At 39.5% G+C, this 22838-nt stretch overlaps 4 protein-coding genes across 10 annotated transcripts in view; 3 read left to right on the top strand and 1 right to left on the bottom strand.

The window, feature by feature from the left end:
- The window catches only part of LOC105281802 (spermatogenesis-defective protein 39 homolog), a 73310-nt gene extending 67682 nt beyond the window's left edge, over window positions 1-5628 (top strand). Inside the window, exons 4-12 of one of the 2 annotated variants that reach the window (XM_011343304.3) lie at window positions 3331-3442; window positions 3524-3680; window positions 3765-3946; window positions 4040-4176; window positions 4241-4268; window positions 4339-4483; window positions 4563-4804; window positions 4911-5087; window positions 5178-5628. In XM_011343304.3, coding sequence (XP_011341606.1) covers window positions 3368-3442; window positions 3524-3680; window positions 3765-3946; window positions 4040-4176; window positions 4241-4268; window positions 4339-4483; window positions 4563-4804; window positions 4911-5087; window positions 5178-5303 — 1269 coding nt within the window. In that variant the 5' untranslated portion in view covers window positions 3331-3367 and the 3' untranslated portion in view covers window positions 5304-5628. Of the gene's footprint in view, window positions 1-3330; window positions 3443-3523; window positions 3947-4039; window positions 4177-4240; window positions 4269-4338; window positions 4484-4562; window positions 4805-4910; window positions 5088-5177 lie in introns of both variants that reach the window. The other variant, XM_026970053.1, reaches the window with a different exon arrangement.
- LOC105281797 (puff-specific protein Bx42) lies at window positions 5-3104 on the bottom strand. The gene is made up of 8 exons (XM_011343291.3): window positions 2965-3104; window positions 2648-2801; window positions 2352-2519; window positions 1951-2258; window positions 1710-1845; window positions 1346-1604; window positions 854-1235; window positions 5-729 (listed from the first exon to the last, which is right to left on the bottom strand). Exons 1-8 carry the CDS (start codon window positions 2976-2978, stop codon window positions 522-524), a joined length of 1629 nt encoding a protein of 542 aa, XP_011341593.1. The 5' UTR covers window positions 2979-3104; the 3' UTR covers window positions 5-521.
- Window positions 5629-5985: 357 nt separating the features above from the next.
- LOC105281750 (microtubule-associated protein RP/EB family member 1) lies at window positions 5986-13180 on the top strand. 4 transcript variants are annotated; one of them, XM_026970056.1, is made up of 8 exons: window positions 5987-6135; window positions 6680-6965; window positions 7459-7707; window positions 8590-8827; window positions 9231-9278; window positions 10069-10160; window positions 10254-10412; window positions 11440-13178. In XM_026970056.1, exons 2-8 carry the CDS (start codon window positions 6699-6701, stop codon window positions 11506-11508), a joined length of 1122 nt encoding a protein of 373 aa, XP_026825857.1. In that variant the 5' UTR covers window positions 5987-6135; window positions 6680-6698; the 3' UTR covers window positions 11509-13178. The 4 variants fall into 4 exon arrangements, with proteins under 4 accessions (XP_011341495.1, XP_026825857.1, XP_011341513.1 ...); XM_011343193.3 differs by lacking the exon at window positions 7459-7707 and having other exon boundaries at window positions 5986-6135; window positions 11440-13179; XM_011343200.3 differs by lacking the exons at window positions 5987-6135; window positions 7459-7707 and adding an exon at window positions 6208-6231 and having other exon boundaries at window positions 11440-13180.
- Window positions 13181-13279: 99 nt separating this feature from the next.
- On the top strand, window positions 13280-22755 carry LOC105281771 (suppressor protein SRP40). 3 transcript variants are annotated; one of them, XM_011343242.2, is made up of 11 exons: window positions 13280-13902; window positions 16081-16132; window positions 16221-16383; window positions 16483-16631; window positions 16870-16947; window positions 17057-17209; window positions 17633-17839; window positions 18423-19085; window positions 19712-19904; window positions 20876-20941; window positions 21053-22755. In XM_011343242.2, the coding sequence occupies exons 2-11, from the start codon at window positions 16103-16105 to the stop codon at window positions 21166-21168; spliced, it is 1818 nt and encodes a 605-aa protein (XP_011341544.2). In that variant the 5' UTR covers window positions 13280-13902; window positions 16081-16102; the 3' UTR covers window positions 21169-22755. The 3 variants fall into 3 exon arrangements, with proteins under 3 accessions (XP_011341544.2, XP_011341561.2, XP_011341569.2); XM_011343259.2 differs by lacking the exon at window positions 17057-17209; XM_011343267.2 differs by lacking the exons at window positions 17057-17209; window positions 17633-17839 and having other exon boundaries at window positions 21053-22750.
- Window positions 22756-22838: the final 83 nt, after the last annotated feature.

Here is a 22838-nt window from a genome sequence, read left to right as displayed (position 1 = left end):
ACGGTTTTTTTGTTGGGTTGATCGGAAAGTCCGTGCGGAACTTCTCGACAAAATTCAACCGCAAAACCTACACTACCTACATTAAGAATTAATACAAAGCTCTGCATTACAGAGCCTTGATTTTGCTAAAACAATCCGCACAGGCTTTTCGGTTAGTCCAATATTTTATTCTGAAAAAAGTGTGTATAATATTTTTATTCATAAATACGCAATATTAATAAAATTGTTTTAATGCATTGCATACTTTACACATAAGAATACACCTGTTGTTTAAACTCCTAAGGATCAATATCCTTGATTCAGAATCTCAATCAAGAATGCTGAAAGAGCGATTTGCAAGTCCAGCGTAAAGATGTCTCTAGTTCTTACGATCACTTTCATAATAGTTTCCGAATATTTCACATTCCGATTCAATATTACATCAGTTCTTGTCAATATTTTATAAATTTGATAATTACATCGCGATAATTGTACATATTTCATGTTTACCAGTTTTATATACAATATTAGCAGAATAACGTTTAATGCTTCCTTCGTTTATCGCGATCGTCTCTGCGCTGGTCACGGTCGTCTTTGCGCTTTGTTGTCGTGGCTGAGCCGCTGGCACGCTTAGCCTGCTTCAAGAACTGATCCAGACCGAACGGATCCTCCTCGTCTTTCTCAAACTGTACCGGTCCCGATCGCGTGGCTGATCTGTCAGTGCCACTGAACTCCTTGTCAGGAACGAATCTAGAGCGAGAAAAATATTTATGATAGATTCAAATTTATGCGCACATAAATTCACGGCAACGATACCTTAAATAAAACTGATTCAACTATCGTTCCGGATATAAAATGCCAGAAGGATGCTAACCTGTTTGTCTTGACCAATTTCTCCAGGTCTTCTCCATAAGTATCTTTGTCGATGTTCTTGCTAGGACGATAAATGTGCGAAGCAATGGAGTTGCTGTCCTTCCACGGCTTATCGTACACGTTGTACTCGTCGTCATGCCCGTAACCGCTGTCCATGCCTTTGCTGGTATTAAAGAGACGCTGATCAAACTGCGCTTCACCCGTGTTCGGAATGCTCTTCGCGGGTAAGCCAAGCGCGATCTGTTCGCTGATGTCGCGCTCTCGTTCGCGTTGCAAGCGCGACCGCTTGTCGGGAGCGGCGCGGGCCAAATTACGCTCACGTGCGCGATCTTTGTGCCTCTCCTGCCTCAGTTGATCCCTCTCACGGGACTCTTCAGTCTTCTCTGTAACAGATATTGCGATACACGTTATTATTCCGATTTCTCTTGTCGACTCGATCCGGTATTTTCAGAAACACTTTGATGTTGAACGATCGGACGGCGATTGGACAAACCTAACGCAGCAGCAGATTTCAGACCAGCACGCTCTTCTCGGGCCTTTTGCGCGAGTTGCCTCAAGTGATCCTCCTTCTTCTCCTTCTCCTTCTGAGCCAACTTCTTCTCCAGCTGCGCGCGCATCTCGACGGCCTCACGGGCTTTTCTGTCAGCGATATATAGCGCCTCTGCTAGCTTGGCGAAATTCTCGTTGATGTGGACCTGCTGCAGGCCCCTGCCGTCCGCGGCGAGACGCTTATCCAATGGAATTGTGTAGCCCTGAAATAAAAAAATGCAGATTTCTTTAATCGAAAGGAGGAGACGAGTACCTATTGCACGTTAGTTTCACTGAGATATACGTTAAATTAAAAGTTTCTTAAGCACCTTTGCGTTCTTCCAGTTGCTAATGCAGGGTGGGATTTTCCATTCTTTTTGTTCTTTCACCGTCACCTTTCTCGTGGGAGAGTGCATAACTGGCGCTGGAGGAGATGGCGGCCCCCTCGGGATTTTTTTATTAATCCTGCGACAAGAAATTTCTTTACATTAATACATCAGGTAATCGTATCGGTTATTCGTTAAAAATCTCATACTTTTCGCGATTTGATCTCGTTTTCATGACACGTACTTGAATTTTGGTGGCTCCAAGGGATCCACTTGCGCCTCCACCATTCTGATGACCCTTTGCTTTGCGCCCGAATTGAACGACTGCCCTTGTTGCGACGGTGTGTATCGGATATACTGAGCCGGAGCTAGTTTCTCGGCACATCTCACCGGCATGGCAGCCGCGATTTTCGATCTCGTTATTTTTTCCAACGCCCTTTTCGTTTTATCCGTCAGTTCGTCAATTTCATCCTCATCTGGTCGCTGCAACGTAGGATCCTCCTCGTTTGTGATTTCTGATGGCAACAGGTCGCTCAATTTGCTGTATACGATCTGTGGAAGGAATCACAAAGTAGTATAAACAGATGCAAATGAAAATCGCAGTTTAAAGCATCAGAATCTAAGCGCGACAGAATGAAAACCTACCTTATCTTTACCGTGACCTTGCCTCGCTATAAGATCATACTTCACTTTCCCTTGAGCGTCGAGTTGCACTGCCAACGCATTGCTCGTCGTTTCCTTGCCTTTCATCCCCATGCCCAGTGGGTACTGTGCAACATGGATCTCCGGAAAGGCTCCTCCATCTCCAAAGTCCTGCACATGATAATCGTGCACTTAACTTTAAAATATCTATGAAAAATTGTTCTCCAATTTCGACATAAAATTCCGTGCACAAACTAATAAAACTGTAAATAAAAAAATTTCTTGACAGGATTACTCACTTCTGGGGTGCGTGGTACCCAGCCCCGTCGTTGTCCATAAGGCGGAGCGGTGACAACAGCCTTGACCAGTGCCGAGACGGGTCTTTGGCGCAATTTTTGCTCGCGTGCTTCATCCTCTCTGTCCCACACCACTTGGGTCGGAGCGGGTAATAAGCTAATTGCAAAGAAAACGGAATTAATACAAGAACAGAAAGATTCTAAACACTCTTAGGTTCAAGTTAGGAGATCTGTCTCAAGGTATAATCACGAAGAAAGATGTCAAAAATCATTAGCGCAATCGCAATTGAAATAACTGTAGACGTAAAAGTAACAATTACTTTGTTAAGGACATTCTGCACTAATAACTGCGTGTATATGTGCCCAATCCGAGACAATAAATGCAACGAACAAGTCATCAACTACGCGATCCACACTGATGACCACCACACTCACACAAACTTGAGCTCTCCTGTTTCAAGATGGCAGTGCTTGAAAAACCACGAAAAAAAATATATGTAGAGATCTGAATTCGGCAAGCTATGGCCTATGGCTAGTGTCCTTACTCTAGGGACCCTAAAAAGAAGGAAAGAAAGTGTTTGGAAGCGTTTGTAACGCTAAGTGGACCGCATCTAGTATCTTATCAGTATCGTGAGAAATGTATCAAGAAGATAACTTCGTTTACCTGTCAATTTCAAAAATTTCAGTAAACGAGGCACGCGCGAGGATAATTATTCTGAAACCATGAGCACCAACAAGGACGACGACGCTTTCTGGTACAGCAGTGAGACGCGGTCGTTCTGTTTCGAAAGTAACGAGGTTAGTCGTTAATCGAGATCTGTTGGAAATGGTTAAATTGATGGTCACGCACTGCGAGTGTTTAACAATTAAATTTGGCAGGTGGACCAATTGTTGCGAGGATCGAAGGCCGGCGCAGAGGAACTCGGAGCAGGAATCTCTAATGTGTCAATTTCGGAAAGCAATTTCAGGTCTAGCGATGACCTCCAAACAGCAAAACCTCTGCTCTCCATTATATCAGACAAAACGCTTTCCTGCAGTATGTTTAAAAATTATTTATCTGCCATTTCTTGTTGTAACAAGGATTTCAGCATAGAAGCTTGTCAAACATATGATTTTGCAGTTTTAGCCGCAGACAAGTTGCAGAACGTACGTCCAGAAATAGATGTGGCCCCGCCAGAGATTACCTTGAGGAAGATATTGCTAGGCCAGCCATACTCATTAGTAGAGTACAAGTCTATTGCCAGCAAAACTGCCCTATTAGACGCTGCCATTTCAGGTGGAGATGGGAACGCTATTTTGATAGTACGAACTACTCTTGTGCACCTAAAAATTATTCATTTTCACGAAGTCAAATTGAACACTTTATTAATTTCTGTATTAATATACATGTCGCAGGTGATTTTATTTCTTACAAAGACTCTAAAACGATCACTGGTACAAAGGTTGTTGACGGAGAGACCGGACGCAGTAAACATATACTTACATTACCTCTTTATAAGACTGCAAACGAATGAAATAACTGACATCTTGACGTATGTAATTTTCCGTAACATGCCATTGCCGAATCGCTCGTTTCTCACATCTAACGTTTTACAGAATGCTGGGTCATGCCTCAGTCGCTGCTGTAAGTATCCCCGCACAGTATTACACTTCTTACACTCTCTGTGCTTTATTCGTCATTATTTTGATCGCAGATGAAGAATCTTCATATTATCATAAGGAACACGAGAGATCCGACCAAGCTGCTGCAAAAGCTGCACAACTGTTACAAAGTACACTTTGCCATGCTTCCTGATTGTAAGGAAGCTATTTTTCTGAAATCTTACATCAAGCTGTTAGGTACGTCGTTTGCAACCTTCACTAATTTGCTCCTCAGCACCAATACGATGCTGTATCGCTCATGTGTGAATTATACTAGAGTGGCAAATGGCGATCAAACAGATAAATGACAATGAAGAGCTCCCATTCAACTCTTCACTTCTGAAATCTCTGCATTACGCATGCAAATATCATGGTAATGCGCGAGACAATTCCATAATGTCACCCGCAATGCTCTCTCGGGACCATCACGTCTCTCCCAAGCAACATGAAAAAGTTTCCCTGCAAGTCAAAGCTGCCTGCAGCGAGTGGGACGGTGTCGATCGTTTACTCTTAACGAAGGTAACACGTTTTTGTTTCATAAGTTTGTTTTTTCATCAAAATTATATTATTTAATTTGGATTGATATTGAACTAATTTTTGTGTTCAATTAATTGCGCGTTCTTAGGGAATACTTGGTAATACAAAACTGCAAACGCATTTACACATAGAAGATATATTGAAAATATTGTACAAAAACAACGCATCGCATGCCGTTCTCGAAAAGTATCTGAAATTTGTTGACAATTTAGAGAAGCGACTAGAATTGGCAAAGAAACTATCGTGCCATACAGTAGTAATCGATGTATGTATATATAAAAAAGATATAATAATTATAATTATGGGATTAATAATGGGAATAGAGTGAGATAACAAAATTACATTAATTCTTTAGATATTTGTACAACAAGGGGACCGCACGATGCTGATGGATTACAAAGCGAAGTTGCAGCCTCAGTCGGGAGAATATTTTTATGCTGAAAGTGCTTTACGTTTACCACATGTCAAGTGGAAAACGTAGATCCGTCTTGCTATTATAATTATGTAGAATAATAGGTATTTTAATTATGTATAATTATATTTTATCTTACGTTATATAAGATATAATATATTTCGACTACAAAGGTATGTTTTATAATATAAAATAAAATTTGATATCATATTACTACATGAAAATATATAAATATTGTTCAAAATTGCCGAATTTAACTACATCTCTCTTATTTGTTTTCTTTTATAATATTTACACAAATTTCCAAGTGAGAGAATTTAACAAGAAATTTTATTTGTAAACTTATAATATAATAATTATTAAAAATAGCATATAATATAAAAAATGCGGCATATTTGATCGTTCTTTGTGTTTGAATTTTGCAACCGTGTCCGAAATCAACCGGCGCTATCTGCTCTTTTTTTTGGAGCAAGAATTCGAACAGAGTTCTAGATGTCGGAAGCGCACGCAACGTTGAATTCACCATTGACCCATCGTGCAATGTGCATCAGGCCTAAGGTCACCCATCAAAACTGATCTCTGAGCGTAATAAGTCTGCGGCGGTATTCTTTTGTCCGATCATCAGATGACTTCAAGCGGCTCTCCGTTCATCGCTTTTATCTCCTCGAGTGCGAGCTTTGGTCATCGGTTCTTTCGGCATTGATCTCACGCGCGTCGCGAAAATTGAAAATACCCTCCACGGTGCATGGAGCGGCGCGCGCGACGCCACGGTGGCCAATCGCGTTCGAGGGAACCGTTAGACGTTACCGTTGTGTGTGCGTTTGAACGATCTAGTACACATTTGTCATCAGCGTGCGTGAACCACTCCCGTGCGGTGTTCCCCGTATTTTCGCGATCCTCGGTAAGTCTTCGCCGGAGAAGTCGCGGCTACTCGAACGCGCCGTGGCAGGCTGCGTTCGGGCGAGACGAGTTAGCGGCCGGGCAGCGATCGCACTAGGTACCTCGCGTGGCGATCCGCACTCCGTGTCGCGGCGCACCAATAAAGAATGCCGAATATGTCGACCGCGACAATTTCGTGCCAAAAAAAGTGAATGGAATGCTGTCCTCCTCGAGATCGCCGCGGTTCGCCCGCTTAATTGATCTTGCTGATCGCACTTGTAGCCGCACGGCGAGTCCAACGTGCCCGAGTACCCTCGTTATCGTTAAGGATACTTGGACTTTATTTACGTCGGCTCAACGCCGTGCGTGTGCGAATCGTGGCGATTGCGATTTTGGTTGTCATTTTTCGTGCCTTCATAACGAGCCGACGATGATTGCGATGCGCTGGCAGCGTACTGGAAACCCGATTGCAGCGCGTTATTGCGTTACGATATGTTGCATCGGTATTGTTAGGGTGCTTGCTAGTAGTCTAGGTTGGCATATCACTGTTATCTTGCGTTTTTCAGTTAAAACACACGAGGCAACATGGCTGTTAACGTGTACGCCACAAATATGACGTCGGACAACCTCAGTCGCCACGACATGCTGGCATGGGTGAACGATTGTCTCCAGTCCTCGTTCACCAAGATCGAAGAGTTGTGTACCGGCGCGGTCTACTGTCAATTCATGGACATGCTCTTTCCGGGCAGTGTCCCCTTGAAAAGGGTGAAATTCAAGACCAATTTGGAGCACGAATATATACAAAATTTCAAAATTCTCCAAGGTGGCTTCAAAAAGATGAATGTCGATAAGGTAAGCGAACAACCGTTTCTTCATGCTTTTCGCCACAAACTACAATGAATTGCCCAGGGGACAGCAAAGCGTGGAAAGTAATGCATCTAACGATAAACACAGAGGTGATATACTGCTAAGGCAAACTTTTGAAGCGATTACATTTAAACTGCAACTTCATTGCACACGTATCTCCATCTCTCTTATGAGGAATCATTAAATGACACAAGAATACATTCTCACGTGCAGTAGATAATAGCTGTTCAAGATTAGTATAGTCAATAAAAAAATATGAAATAATTATTAATGTACATGGGAAAATTTATGATCTTTAAATATATTTAGCGAGAAGATTATTGTAGGCAAATGTCAGAAGGTAAGCCAGGTTACAGTAATGCGAACAGTATCGCTACATTAAACTCTAAAATCGCACAATGTGCCGCATGCGATAGTATAGTTCTGTGAGAGACAACACTGACTAGATAATAATGGCATGGCCATGGAAATGGTTCAGGTAATACCGGTGGACAAGCTGATAAAGGGCCGCTTCCAGGACAACTTTGAGTTTCTACAGTGGTTCAAAAAGTTTTTCGACGCGAATTACGACGGTCGTGAATACGATGCTTACGAGGCGCGTGGCTGCATACCGCTGGGTTCCGGCGTCGACGGAACGCATAATCTGTCAAATCCTCAATTGGTACCTTTGCCGCCACAATCGAAGCCGCCACAAATGCAACAAAAGCAAATACAGCAACGTAACATCGTCCCGCGACAGCAGGGTATATCGCAATCACGATTACACGCGGCCGCTTCTTGCATGCTGTTCCTTGTTTAGCTGATATATTCTGTAAAAGCAAGACATTTCACGCACATACACGTACGCACACGTGAATTCTGGGATGTGATTGCCACTGCAATCAACTATCGTTTCAATCGACAGTATCATAATTCCTACATTATTTTAGATTCACATGTATTAGGCACGTTGCAAACTAGTTTTATGCAAACACGCGTGTTTTATTTCACGTGCACTTTTTAATTTTATGTTTCGTAGATATATATACATATATATTCTATGCAGAGAGAAATGTACAGAAATATGTGGCACATACCTTAAGTAAATTTAGTTAGTATGTACATACATATATGTATGTGTGTAAAGTTTAATTTAAAAACAATATGCAACATATATATGTAAAATAAGTTTGCCTTCCAGTTCTATTCTATTTATTATGAGGCGAGAAGAAGGTTTTTATTTGTAACTGCCTATAAATAGACTCGGATAAAAGGCAAGGGATTGTATTTGAAATTTAGAAGAACTGTATTTGATTGATTTCATTTCTGTCACAATTGCAATTACATATCTCTGATTATATTTTATGACAGTACTATTTTAATTAATACGACAGAACATCTTAATGTCAAGTTTATCATTCATTTTCATATTATTATAGTATTGACGAGAGAATAGCATCTTCTGGTGTGACGCTACGTTAATTCAAATTAATTTAATACCATTTAGTTCACCAGGGATGATCTGCAGACATTTACTCCATTTTAATTATAATTTCATTATTAATTTTATTTTATTTTCTTTTGTTTTGTTGCACACACACACCACACACTTTCCACTCCTCATTTGCAGATTGTGCCAATTGATAGGCTGGTGAAAGGCAGGTTCCAAGACAACTTTGAGTTTTTGCAATGGTTCAAGAAGTTCTTTGACGCAAACTACTCGGGAGCAGAGCCGTACGATGCGCTTGCTATGCGAGGAGGGGAACCTATGGGTAGTGGCGGAAATAATGCACCTCGCGGTGGCTCTAATGCGAAACGTGCTTCCCCACGTGACACAGTAAATTCAACTAAACCTGCTACTCGTACTGGTACATTATTTCAATGATTTTCGTTTCTTTGATATAACAAGATTTTGAATTTTAACCCCGTTCCAAAAAACATTTGAACAGAAACTGAATAGATAATCTTTCAAGTATGATTTGAAATTATTATTATATTAACTAATTAACAATTGACTTCATCATTTTGATTGATTGACTGTTTGACATATTTGATCGATTTTGCAGCAGGCAAATTAATATGGCAAAATGAATGCTGAGTTAAATTAAACTCTCAATTAAATAATTAAACTCTCTTAGATGTATCCTATTACTTTACTAGAGATTTTTAATATAGGCGAATCGTAGTTTTCTTTGCTGTTTTAACAAAACAGTTCCAACTAATTATTGGAACAACATGTCTTTAATAACTTGACATGAAATTTGCCTTTAGGTGAGGGACAGCCATCTTCCATGCGCGCAGTTAATACAAACATTTTAGGTGAAATTTGATATCCGTTTTTGTTTCTAATCGTAATTCTCGTTACTTACTTTTTGCTTTTTTGGTTCTGTATATATTTAAATGCCGAGGCATACGAAGGAAAATATAGGGTAAATTATATGTTTCTTGTAATTTTTGTAGTCGCTAAAGACTTTGAAGTTTGGATATTTCTATTGAGATTAGTTATTGCAATCTGTGAAAAATGGCTATTACGACAAATACAATTTGGATAAACACATAATTCAAAAAATAAAATAGTTTCGCGTGAAATGTTTCATATAATAGCGGCGAGATACATTGTTTGCTCACAAAGTACAATTCCTATAACAATTCTTACTCAATTATGGCCTTCCACTAGTCTACATTTTTATCTTTTATCTCTATCAACACTTATGAACGCACTATGTTATATGCGCAAGTGAATGTGTAACATATAAAATCATTTCTTTTCTCTTAAAAGCTTCACTTATAACTTTATTTATTATATAGTATGCATTTTTATTTATTGTTTTTAATTTTATCCATTTATTTCGTTAATTATATAATAAGAGTACAAGATTAGAATTGTGAAGAACGTGTCCTCTGCATGACTTTAAAGTGAACTCTTGCATGTATCGTTTGGTCTTCTTTCTTACATAATGTAGTTTGCATACTTGTATGTTTAGGTAGTTAATATTGTCGCAAATCACAATTGTGAATAGAAATAAATTATTCCGATTTACGTCAGTAGACATACAAATAGTTTGTGACGTGGCATAACATTCTAAAATTATGTATTCTTTTTATTTAGTAAATAAAGTTCCACCGTCGTACCGCGCACCACCCAAAACCACAGGAGTCGGCAATCGTGATACTGGAAAAATCGAAGAACTCAGTGCACAGGTATATTGCACAACCATTTTATTAATTTCTTCCATTAATCCTTTTTATATATATATATATTTCGTAGTATAAAAATTTAATAAACCGTTTCAGTTGGTGGAATTGAAAATGTCGGTCGAGGGCCTGGAGAAGGAGAGAGATTTTTATTTTGGAAAATTACGTGACATAGAAGTCATGTGCCAAGATTGCGACAATGGCGGTGATCCTCCACCTATTGTACAGAAAATTTTAGAAGTCCTTTACGCAACGGAGGTAATATTCTTCAATCTTTAATTTATTCTGTTTAGATAATTTGTATGCATATATAAGGATACGCATTCATCGTAAGAATCTTATATTTGCTTTCTTCATTAATAAAACACATTGAATTTTACATGACATGAGAGCTACAATTATCATTTAATGAGGAAGCGTTAACCACTTTCACGCGTTTTTAACCACATCCATTATGATATAGTGATCATTACATAACGTTGTTTTTTTTTTCCTACGAACCGAAACGAAAATAATGAAGAAGAATAAAATTATAAAGTTTTAAATTAAGGCTTATATTGTGAGACCATGTGATATTGCAATTTATTCCAGGATGAAGAAGGAGAGAAAACCGGAAATGATACCTATTAGCATCTTTTTTTTACATTTTCGTAACAGGCGCGTTTTTCTTAATAAGGTAATAATACTTCAGATAAACGTTTTGAACGATCTGGTTGTATTTGGTGATTAACACGTGTAACTTTAGAAGCGTGAAGCGAAATCTGTGCCGTGACGTTGAAAGTATTTTTTGCACTACTTAATTTTGTACTGTTCTGTAATGTCTGATGTCTTAGGTAAAGATTTCTTTTATTGTGCCGTTAGAGTCTTGATCGTACGATACACCACATGCGTATTATAGATATTATTGTATGATATCATTTTAACAGCCCTCATGTCTTTATATATTATGCATTACATAATATACTTAAATATGTATATGTTTGAAATATTAGTATTAATAGATATTAATTGTATAAAATTGTATAAAATTTCGGTTACTCTAATAACTATCATATCCTATTCATAGCTTTCATCTTTGCAAACTCGGGTTCTGTGTTTTAGCCGCGTGTTCGTCCTTTTGTTAAATTAACAATGGTATCTTGTTACATAGAACAATGTATATGTATATAAACTATATTATTTTATACAATTACATGCTTATTACGTAATAATGAGTTTGCAATTATAAGAAAAATCTTTCTTCTCGAATGAATGCGTTACGTAAGATGTCTTTTGGTATTTTCAGGACGGTTTTGCACCACCCGAGGAATTGGAAGGCGACGGACTTGCACCCGACGACGAAGAAGAATATTAACCTTTTTTATTTACGGATCGCAAAATAACCGAAGTACTGAACAACAGCAAATTATCCAAGTGCGTTTCAGTTGTATCATGCCTGTGGTGCCCAGCATCAATACCCCTTGCATTGTATTACTAAGCTACTTTGCATAGCGAATTCAGCGATTAGCAGATTGTGCATTCTCGTTTTGTTAATAAAAATTCACCCGAGACCATTAAGAATCGCACGACATTAGGATAGACATAAGTCAAGTAGTGCACTTGAATAACTTGTTATTTACCAGCGAGAGGTTGACGGAAAAAGAGAACGTGAGGCAGGAAGGAAGGAAAATCGCGATTATGGTATCTTTTACAAATTATTACAATTTCTTCTAGCGTTACGATATGATAGAATTCCGAAGATCAATGGCTCTCGAGTTGCCGGAAATTTATGGATACCGATATCTGTGTAAAGTTATCCGCATCCGTACTGTTACGTAGCGACTTACGTTAACTACACACTACTTTCTTTTTTTAATGCGTGAGTGTTTTGTTTGTAAATTTGTTGTATTAAGTTTGCGTCGATCACGAAGCTCCCGCCAAGATGGTTTTTGTCCTCCGAAATCCATGCCCGCAGTCTAAAGAGTATTCCCGCCCGAGCCTGACATTCGGCCGGGAATAAACTGCTCAACTTGTTTCAAACGTGTTTCCTATGTGCAATGTGAGTAGCCGATGAAAACTCTCAGTGGCTTTGCGCGGAGCGATGGGTTCCCACCGTCAGCGGAATAAATCGTCCGCCTCGACGCAATGGAAATTCAATTCCGCTCGTTAACACTCTGTCTGTTCTGTACCAACATGGAGGCGCCAAGCTACTGTACTATAACATATATTCGTAGGAGCAAACAGGAGCACCACGATACACGATCCAAGTATTTTGATTTCGGTAAAATTAGGCAGCGTGCGCTTCGTGAGGGCAGACTGCGAGAACAAAACGGTACGCTTATACGCAATCGATTACTGAATTATGAAGGTGTGAAAGATTAATTAAAGTTAGAGCTCGTATTATAAAAGATTCATCTATTGACGTTTACCCCCTTACAAATCGATTCTAGGAAAGGGAACGATGATCATGTTTGCACATCCATGACAGTCTCTCGAGGTGCAAGAATGGCCTTAAAACGCGGCGAACTTGAGATTTCGGCAGAATACTCGGAACCGTATGAATAAGCGCGACGTGTTTTTCCTCAATCATATTGTAGAAGCCAATTACGACCCGATGTGACTATGTCTTTACTTTCATAAGAAAAAAAAGGGAGAACAGATTTTATGAGACTACGTTCGGGGAGCAGACGCGAGTGAGAGGGGCAAAGTGAGTCGCGGCATGTAAAAACGCTTGCGAACGCTTACGTATGTGTGCGCACGCGTGTGTGTGTGTGTGTGCTTTCGACATCACCGGTTTCGATTGTCGTGATTCACATTGATCGTAGGAGCGTAAGAATCGGATTAATTAATTTTAAGCAACGATCATTGTGAAATAATTGTCTGACTAGACTGTAATTCACACTTACGTACTACGTCTTTATTACGTTTCCAGCGAGGAAGAGGGACACAGTTTGGCTTGCGCTCTGTTCATCGCTCTGTACGCGCGCAATATGTGCTTCAAAATTTGGAATTTTAATGCCGATGTAATAAACGTTTAATAAAATCGACCCGCAGATTTTTCGGATCCTTGAGCCATCCCGTGGTACTTCGCGCATTTGGGTATATATCTGTTAATTAAATTTGTGAAGAAAAATTATGCGAGATCCAAATCTAAAACTTACGTGGCTAAAAATGAAAACAGGCATTAAAATATTTTCGACCTTAATTCAATTCTTGTGGCATTAAAATATTTTCGACTTTAATTCAATTCTTGTGCGAAAAACAATATATGGCAACGTTTTTCGGTCCTAAGCCCTGTGTCCACGATGCTGAAAATCGGTCCGAGAAATGTGTAACCAATCAAGTGCTCGCACTTTTACAGAAAAACTGCAAGTTGATTGGCTACACTTTTCTTGGACCGAAATCTCGGACCGATTTCCAGCATCGTGGACACAAGGCTTTAGACAGGTTGAAACTTCCAGTTTTTTAATTTTCCTTTTGGGCCCCAAATAGTCACGGGCCTTTAAGCACCACTTAAGCGCGTTTAATCGTTGTTACGCTACTGTTCATGAGGTTTGAGACTTCTGATTTCCCAGTTTACGCTCAGCATCTCGCAGTTACGAGTCTGGACTTCGTGCGCGACCGAGTACTTGTCGAGAATATATTGTAGATTCTTCCGGCGACTGCGAAGGACACTATCCGGGAACATTGGTAGAATCACGTGGCTGGAACAAAGATCACACTGTCAGCAGCAGCACAATTGCTGCCCATTCTTCGTGTCTTCAACAAGGTAATCGACCATGTCGTCAACGTCGTTTAAATAGTTCGATCTAAGGCAAGTCTAAGTAAATGACGAAAATTATGCTCTTCATTGCGTCAAAATACCTATAATAAAAATATTTTTATTAAATATCATGCTATGTGAATCGTATTCTATGAATTATTTTCTATCAATCGAAGAAATATTAATTAAACTTTTACGGTGCATTCCTAATGAATAAGTAGCATCAAAAACAACTGGAAATTTGTACATTGACCAGTGTGGGATGCTATTTCAAATGCCCTTTCTGACCTAGACATTAATATATACACACTTCAAGTTGTTGGATATTCTAGGTAAATCCACTGTTTGTTTCGATAGTTCGAAATAAACTTACAGCGAATTCGTTGATATATTGACGGTAAAAAGAGATGTAAACGAGTCGTATCTGTAATTAGTAGTTAGTTTTCAACATTTTTCTTCGATAATTATTACATAAATAATTATTCCACATTTATAAAAATATATATTACAGATTATATATGAAGTACTTTATTATTTTGATCATAAAATAATACAGCTATGAGAAATATTTGATACAATACAATTGAGAAATATTAATAATTAATATTTACAATTAAATAATTGTGACATTATTTTATTATTTATAAATACATTATTTGTGGAAGAAAATAATCGAACATTATATATACATTATTACATATTTAATTTATCATTTTAACGTTCAGAGTTTTGTTACTCTTCACGTTGCTCTGGATTTATTCACATGCGGGCGTACAAAGGAGACAAAATCCAATGAAACTTAATTCTTTTTCTTTGTACTACGCTGATATGCAGTGCGAGATTTGACGGTCAACGGGACCTGCTGCACTGATCGAACGAAAACACGATAAAAGCCGAAAAGGCAAACATCGTGACTACGATAACGACGTAATGAAAAATGAGTAAGGCGATAATAGTCGAGGTATAGTTTTACTAGACAGCGCACAGACACAAACATATTATTGTTCGACACGTGATATACATGAAATGATCATCCGAGACTTGCTGTATTTGACAATTTGAGTTCTATTCGACTCCATTTGAGTTCAAATTTTTGTTCGAATTTTATTTAAAAAACTTTAGTTCCATCAGCCTATTGATGATATCGAAACGCTTCATACGCTAATCTGGCGTTCAATTAATCGAATAATCATGACAGAAAAGTTTCTATTTTTTACAGCTAATTTGATTGGATAATTGAGCTATTAATTGACCTATTAATCATATACAATCTTTATGCCTTTATTAGTATTCGAAATAAATACAAATTATACAATTAAATCTATTAAGGCGTTTAACAATCAGTCCCTCTTATCATGCAATGTACGCATGACTTTTCCCATATTAGTTGTATTACTCGGGGAAGAGGATTACAGCAATTTATTCCGTAATATCCTGTCAACATTAAGCTTGACCCACGAGAGGAAAATTACATTAAACGGTCATTATCAATTAAGTTATGCGAACTTTGTGCAAACATGTCACTGATAACACAACTTCAAAAAATTGCTTGCTCAGTAAATTATTCTTACTTGGTCATGTGCACGCGAGATGCTTCTTGCAAAAGTTTTTAAGATTGTGGACGTGCGCTCTCTCGCAAATAGCGATGCGCAATCATTTACGACTGCCATAAAAAGTTTCCTAAGGTATATATAATAGTCGATGCAACGTACAACAGATGTAACTGCGCCGAGAGAAACGCTGCGCGCGCGTGGATTGATGTCTCGCGATGAAGTCGGTCGAACTGGTAGAGCTTCGAATATTCTTCAAGACGCGAATTTAAATTCGTTCCTAACTCCTCGAGCGTTTGCATGTTCCGTTCTGATGAGAATAAGCCGGAGCTTCTTTCGGCGTTTGCGCACCGATAAGGCGAGGTCGTGCCTCTTCGATAGCGACGTATCGTCGTTGCTCTCTTTGTCTACTTTGCAACTGAGTCATTAGGACTTGAAAATCACCGAGACTTAATGGGGTGGAGAATTTTTATCACGACCGTCGTTGAATCCTGCCCTTGCGGCAGAACTTCCTTCAACGATTTTTCAGAAATGCGGCACGATTGTGGTCTCAGCTGCGCTGCCGCGTGATTTCAACGTTATTAAATTCCTGCTGGATCCAGACCTATTCACGTCGTCTCTAACATTTTTCTAGGCACTGATTTACCAGCAAAAATATGGCCATGCAGACGCAAACCTCGGACGAAGTAAGTTGACGTTCGTTTGCGCGAATACATACTTTGATGAACGTGCTGCTGACTGATAGAGTAAATGTCTCGTCCACTCGTTCGTTAGGTAACATCCAACGAGAGTTATATTACGTCAAAACTCAGACTGGTGCGATTGATCGTGGTGCAAAGCTCGCTGGGCCAGAGACTGTTCGGCCTTGTCGATAGCTTCCTGTGGACCGTGGAGAAATGCGCGGAATGGAGTCTACACTCTCAGGAAATTGTCGCAGGTGTGACTCTTAAAACATATACATTATCTGTAAATTAGTACCTGTAAATAGATTGATAAAACCAATCAAGCAGACGCTGACGCAACGTCAATATTTCAGACGACGGAAGACTTGTTAAACCAGCGTACGTGAGACCGTTGCCGTGGTTCCTATTTCTACCGAGCTTGATGTTCCTACGTGGAATCAGAATGACGGCAAACTTGAGTGCTCGCATAATGGGTTACCCGGAGATCACGCCTACGAAAATGGTACATTCGCTCTTTCTTTACATTGTCATGATCTTACTTGAAAGTCATTAAAAAAATATTGCCGAATTGTAAAATAATAATGACACGTGTCTTTATATGTACATCGTTTCGCTCTGCTATAAGACAATTTTCCGAACAGCTTTACTTTTTTATATTTATGAATGACCCTTCGGCATCATCAATTAATTTATAGTAATTTATAGATATTTGTTAATTACCTATTATCATTGCTCTATAGGTCAGAATTGTGCAGAATAGTCGCAAACGTGTACTCGCCATAAAGATGAGTGGAAGGAAGAATAGGCAAGATAGCAAGGTAAGAGACGTGAGCTTCCTTGTCGGTGAAATGTAGTGAACGCAGCGACGTTTTATCGCAGAAAGACAATAAAGTTAGCACGATAATAGTCTCGGTGGTGGGTGTATAGGACAAGAGATTGTCGATGCACGAGGCCAGGAAGGCCCTGATCAGGTCCATCCGCCTGACACTGTCAACCCTATCCTGTCTGGACGCGTCCAAACCCTCCCTGTCACCACCGCCCACTAGAATTCACGTCAATAGTGCCTTCGGTGTTGATGCAGTAAGTAAAATGCATCCGTCATTGGTCCAGGGATCATTCGAGCTATGTGTATTGGGATTTGTTGGAAACAAAAACATGCATGACACAAATTCTTTCTCTGTGGATGTTTATCATAAATTTCCAATTAATTCTATAAATAAGTATAAATAGTTCCATAATTAATCTTTTTTATTGAGTATCTTCGTAGAACGTTCGGGTAATGTGTTCTCTTGACTTCATGTCTGTTGATTAACATCATTATTAATGTTTGTGGGGTCTTACAATTTTCTATTGTACGTAACTGTGCAAATTGATATCATTTGAATGCGGTTTGAGGTATCTTTACATGCAATTCGAAATCTCGAAGAATAAGTATTAAAAGTAATCATATTGACTTAGCGAGACAAATAAAATACACGAAATAACGGAAAATGTTTCTTTAAGTCATTGAGTTCATCATCATCATCGTGCACGCCACAAGACCAAGTAAGAACATCGAGATCGGAATCGACGGAATCGGACGCTACTTTGAAAGATACAGTGCTATCAGGTACTGACTCGGAAAATTCGCCCGAGAAGGCAAAGGAGTCTCTGAACGAGATGATCGCACAACTTGCTCAGGAGAACAGTGTTGATGATAAGGATTACGTAGTAAGATTTATAGACTTTGTTTTACGATATACCTCCTTCATTCATGCGACAAGATTACATGAAAAGCTTCGAGTCAGTCCCGGTCATTTTTCTCTCATTCGTTAATTAATTATATTAATTTTATCTATTCGTATTTAAAACAAACTACCTATGTTATGTATTAGAGATGAAAAATACGTTTGACTCACTTTCTAGTAATACAATAATTGTGCAAAGTGTTCTACGCACACATCACAGATATGACTATAATTCAAAGGATAGTTGTGTAAAATTTTTGGAAACTAATCATCGTGCAGACACATCTTGATGCATTATATTGAAATGGTTCATTGTCCTCCATTAGATGCTATCACAGCCACCGAGTCGTCTCATACTCGTGATCAATTCGCGGACTCAATCATATCGAAGGAAAGTCGCCTGTTTGACCCTTCTTCCGTCGGTAGATAGCCCGCAATGGCTAAAGACGATACGCCGCTCGGTTCATTTATATTTTTAGTCCGGTGTCACAAAGCGCGCGCATGTACTTTGCTTGTGCACGATAGAGAAAATTTATCTGACCACGTTTTGTTATCATCTTTTTCAGCCAGATGATACATACAAGGATGAAAGCAGCACCGAAGAAGATAGTACCGAAGAAGGTACCGAAGAAGATATATCCATGGTTGAGCTTTCCGACATCGTCGAAGAGGCTAATGAATTATTGGATCACAAAAGCACAGGCGATGAATCGGATACCGATCGAAGAATCAAGCAAGATCTCAAAAAGGAAGTCAAACAAACGCCCAAGGGAGAAGTCAAACAAATTTCCACGGAGGTAACTGAGCAAAGCTCTAAGAAAGCAACCGAAAAGGCAGTCGAGCAAAACTCTAAGAAAGCAACCGAGGAGGCAGTCGAGCAAAGCTCCAAGAAAGCAACCGAGCAAAACTCCGAGAAAGCAACCGAGCAAAACTCCGAGAAAGCAACCGAGCAAAGCTCCACGAAAGCAACCAAACAAAACTCCGAGAAAGCAACCAAACAAAACTCCGAGAAAGCAACCGAGCAAAGCTCCAAGAAAGCAACCGAACAAAACTCCGAGAAAGCAACCGAGCAAAACTCCGAGAAAGCAACCGAGCAAAACTCCGAGAAAGCAACCGAGCAAAGCTCCGAGAAAGCAACCGAGCAAAACTCCGAGAAAGCAACCGAGCAAACCTCCGAGGAAACAGCCGAGCAGAACTCTAAAGAGGATCTCGCGCAGAGTCCAGAACAGGTAAATCATGAAGAAAATGATTTTTAAAATGATCACTTAAGATGGTTGTTAAGAACGAGTGGTTACGCAATCATAAACGTCAGATGTTGATCGTTTGACGCGATTCTACGTGCAATCCGAAATGATACTCTTAAACTAAACAGCACTAAAACCTTACGATATCTGCGCATAGATACCACGATAAATTTCGTTGCATCGTATTTCTAACTTGGCTCACAAAGAGACATCAAAAATCAGCACAATGCAAAACCGGGACTTATTAAAACAGCACAATCTTATACATTTGTATGCTACTGTTCTTCACGCGAATTTTTACGCGCGGTACAAGCACTGATTCGGTATCGAAGAGCGTTAACATTGTGGTTTAGGGATAGCGCCCTTCACGAAAATATTAGGTTGGTACAAAAAGTTTATCACATTATAAAAAAGACAAAATGATCATTTTTATTCATTAAAACAGTCGCCATTGGCTTCACTACATTTCCTCCATCTGCAAGCAAATTTAAAGAACTCTGAGGTCTCAGAAAATCATGTATCAGTTCGACGACGATACTGAAAAGCGACAGACCTTTTGCACCAACCTTCTACGCGAACCTCTGTACAACGAACTTGTTCAACAAATCTAGCGAATACTGTCGAGCGAAGAAAGCCGCGCTAAGGTGGACGATCGCCTCACGAGATCGCGGAGTCACGACTCGCTAGAGTGCTATACGCCTGATCGATCCAGTCAGGAAGGCGATCTCACCTTCTACTCGCCGATCAGCTCGGACAGCGACACACCGAAGGAACACTCGGCGCCATCCGCACCAACCGCCGACAGTAAGTGATTCTATCGTGCGTCCTGCATCATCTGCGATTGCTGAATCCTTTAATGCTGGCTTCTTTTTGGTATCTCGCGTTTTTGTTGCAATACGCTAGGTTGCAACTCGCTGTTGCATGTGCCCTTGCTTCCGTCGCAGAGAGCAAACTTCCGCTTGCCGGCTGGATGGCCTGCGCCGCTGAAACATTGCGCTTGCTAGCTTCTAATCGCATGCAAAGATTATCTGTTAATATTATTTATCATTGATACATTATTCGTTGGTATCGATGCTACTGATTGCTTGTAAGCATTATCAGTGCATGATGTGTCGAATAAGCATACGGCGTTACACGACACACGATTACACGAGATATTTTGCACGCGATAGAGCATTATCTTCGAGGTATTTAAGCAATCTCATCGAATGTATCGTGGCGCGTTTCCCTTTCATTGCATTGTTTTAAGTCGTTCTCTCTCGTAGATTATTTTATCGTTGACCTCGACATACAACGATCGAAATACAATGGCAATAGGGCAAAAATCAAGCAAGAAGCTGGCACGATTCTTCTTCGCTTCGTTGTAGGAACACTCTGTACGAAATTGATCTGGAAATGTGGCTCTGCTTCTCCCTCGTGGCCATGCGAAATGCTCACGCGAGAGGACACTGAGTTTTTGTACATTCTGTAAATTGGTTCATTCAGTTGATACTTTATTATAATTTATATGGCTAAAATTAAATATTTGTATAATATGTATAAAATTTGAACGCAGTTGTATAACGTGGAAAGCAGTAGCGTAGAAATTTCTAACAAAAAATTATGTCGATGTTCTTAACGATAAATATTGTAACTGCTGTCTTCAGTACAAAAAGAGTATATTGCCAGTTTTTCGATCAAAACTTGTTGATTACTGATATAAAAAAAATGTATTATTGCAAATAAATAAAATTAATTAATATTAATCATTTATTAACCATTAATTGTCTCGGCAGAGATCGTAAAGACAAACCAGTTCCTCAATGGCGAGATACATTACGTCTCGGAAGCAATGATTTCAGGTACATAATTAATTCTACGTGCTTTGCATGAGTCGGCATGAGCCTTTCGTCGCTGCGTCGTCAGATTTTCTTCGCATCCGATCTCAAAGAATCGATATTTTCTTTCGACAGAATCAAAATCACTCGAGGGGACCAACAACGGCGCAGTTGTAGAGAAGCGCAGTACAAACGTGAGTAAAATCCACAGGGGTAAACGCACGAGTCATGGCAATCGCAAGAAAAAATAGTCGATCGATCAAAACTCTATAAAAGAGAGAGAGCGAGAGAGAGAGAATGAAAAAGAAAGAACGTGTACGTGAGTGCATGTGCGAGATGTGCATGTGTGTGTAATTAATGAGAAAGAACGAGAAATAGAAAGAGAGAACGAAAGCTTCCCCTGGCGAGAAGAAAGATTGCTATCGGTGATACAATATCACGTTGTATCGCAAACGTCATCGACGAGTTACGCAATCAGCGAGAGTACGATTCGATATCTGTTCGCCGCGATCCCTAAGATATAAAAAAGATATCGGGCTGTCGAGATATCCGGACAAAGGCTCTCGGTGCTCTCGCTCAAAAATTCCCGGGTTATCGCGGAATTATTCGGCAATTATTCCACTTTTGGATGATCGCGGACGCATCGCTTCGATGAAATAAATTTGCGATGCTCGTGTCGTCCGAAGTGCTCTCCTCCGGGCCGTAAGCGGTCCAAAGTGCGCTCTCGGTATCGCGTTTGCTCGAGTAATCGAGTGGTTCTCTCGATAATAATGTAATTATAGTTCATACGACGTGATAGGACAGAAAAAACGATTGGGTCGCCGTCTCTCAATCGCGCTCCACATTCGCGCGTCGCGCTCTCTTCGCATTGGGGATACGCAATTCAGGGCGATGGAAGATTAATCCTCCACACAATTGTCGATCATCATTGTTACTAGGTAAAGACGATTATACTTGAATTGGACAGCTGCGACCGTTTTCCGAGCACGGTTCAGCGATAAGTTTTACCATTGATTCGATGGAGACATCGTTGCAACAATGTCAACGGAATTGCATCAAAGTCGCGACAGTTTGTTGTTCAAAGTACGCCAACATTATCGTGCTTAGACAAAACATTGTCGCGTCTGCTTTGACAATTATGTAACTGCGATTGCAACCGTGAACGTTGTTGCCTCGATAATGCAAAACGCAAACGCGTGCGAAAATGCGGCTAAAGTCTGCGCGTTATCTGCTAAACGCCATTGAACCGTATCTTCTTTTGATACCCACTTATTTATATGTAATAACATAACATGTGCAAAAATGATTATTACGTCTTACATTCGAGTCTTAGCCTATTATGTAGACTATTATTCCAATCAGTCAAGATTTAGTTTTCCGATCAAAATAATTGTATTCCGTAAATTGTGAATTTTTATTTGACATGGTAGAAGCAAAACTACGATAAAAGTTCATGTAGGAAATAATTTATATCATTTGAATATTTTTCCAAGTAGTAATTGTTTTTACATGTGCGAAACTATTATCGTTGCTACGTTCCCGATATTTTTTCTTCATATTTTATTCATTCTTTATTATCTTCCTCATCTTGATCATTTCAATTTTGAACATCGAGATACGATATGGAATGTACGCGCAGATCATCGACAGCACTGTAATTTATAATCTAATATTATAATTTATAATCCCAGTTAATTATAATTAATAATAATTAGTTATAATTATTATCTCTTTTTTTCGTGAGTGTAAAACAAACGTTTGCTGGAATTGTTTCATATTATCGCTAAAAAACGTGTACTATGTTGATCTTATAAGATAATAAATTATTTAATCTTAAAGAGAGAGAGAGCGCTTTTCTTCTACATCGACTGCTTCATCATTGCGTCAATCAGGAGCATCACAATATCGCCTACATTCGCAA

The sequence above is a fragment of the Ooceraea biroi genome, chromosome 6 (genome assembly GCF_003672135.1).
Source record: "Ooceraea biroi isolate clonal line C1 chromosome 6, Obir_v5.4, whole genome shotgun sequence".
Classification (NCBI taxonomy): domain Eukaryota; kingdom Metazoa; phylum Arthropoda; class Insecta; order Hymenoptera; family Formicidae; genus Ooceraea; species Ooceraea biroi.
This window is presented reverse-complemented; position numbering and strand designations above follow the sequence as displayed.

Coding starts and splice junctions, on each gene's coding strand:
- LOC105281797 (XM_011343291.3), bottom strand. Junction 1,605..1,709: donor GCAACTGGAAGAACGCAAAG/GTGCTTAAGAAA, acceptor TTTTTATTTCAG/GGCTACACAATTCCATTGGA. Junction 730..853: donor AAATTGGTCAAGACAAACAG/GTTAGCATCCTT, acceptor TTCTCGCTCTAG/ATTCGTTCCTGACAAGGAGT.
- LOC105281750 (XM_026970056.1), top strand. CDS start 6,699: ATGGCTGTTAACGTGTACGCCACAAATATGACGTCGGACAACCTCAGT. Junction 7,708..8,589: donor AAATACAGCAACGTAACATC/GTCCCGCGACAG, acceptor CCTCATTTGCAG/ATTGTGCCAATTGATAGGCT. Junction 10,413..11,439: donor AAGTCCTTTACGCAACGGAG/GTAATATTCTTC, acceptor TGGTATTTTCAG/GACGGTTTTGCACCACCCGA.
- LOC105281771 (XM_011343242.2), top strand. CDS start 16,103: ATGGCCATGCAGACGCAAACCTCGGACGAA. Junction 17,210..17,632: donor GTGCCTTCGGTGTTGATGCA/GTAAGTAAAATG, acceptor TGTTTCTTTAAG/TCATTGAGTTCATCATCATC. Junction 20,942..21,052: donor CTCGGAAGCAATGATTTCAG/GTACATAATTAA, acceptor TTCTTTCGACAG/AATCAAAATCACTCGAGGGG.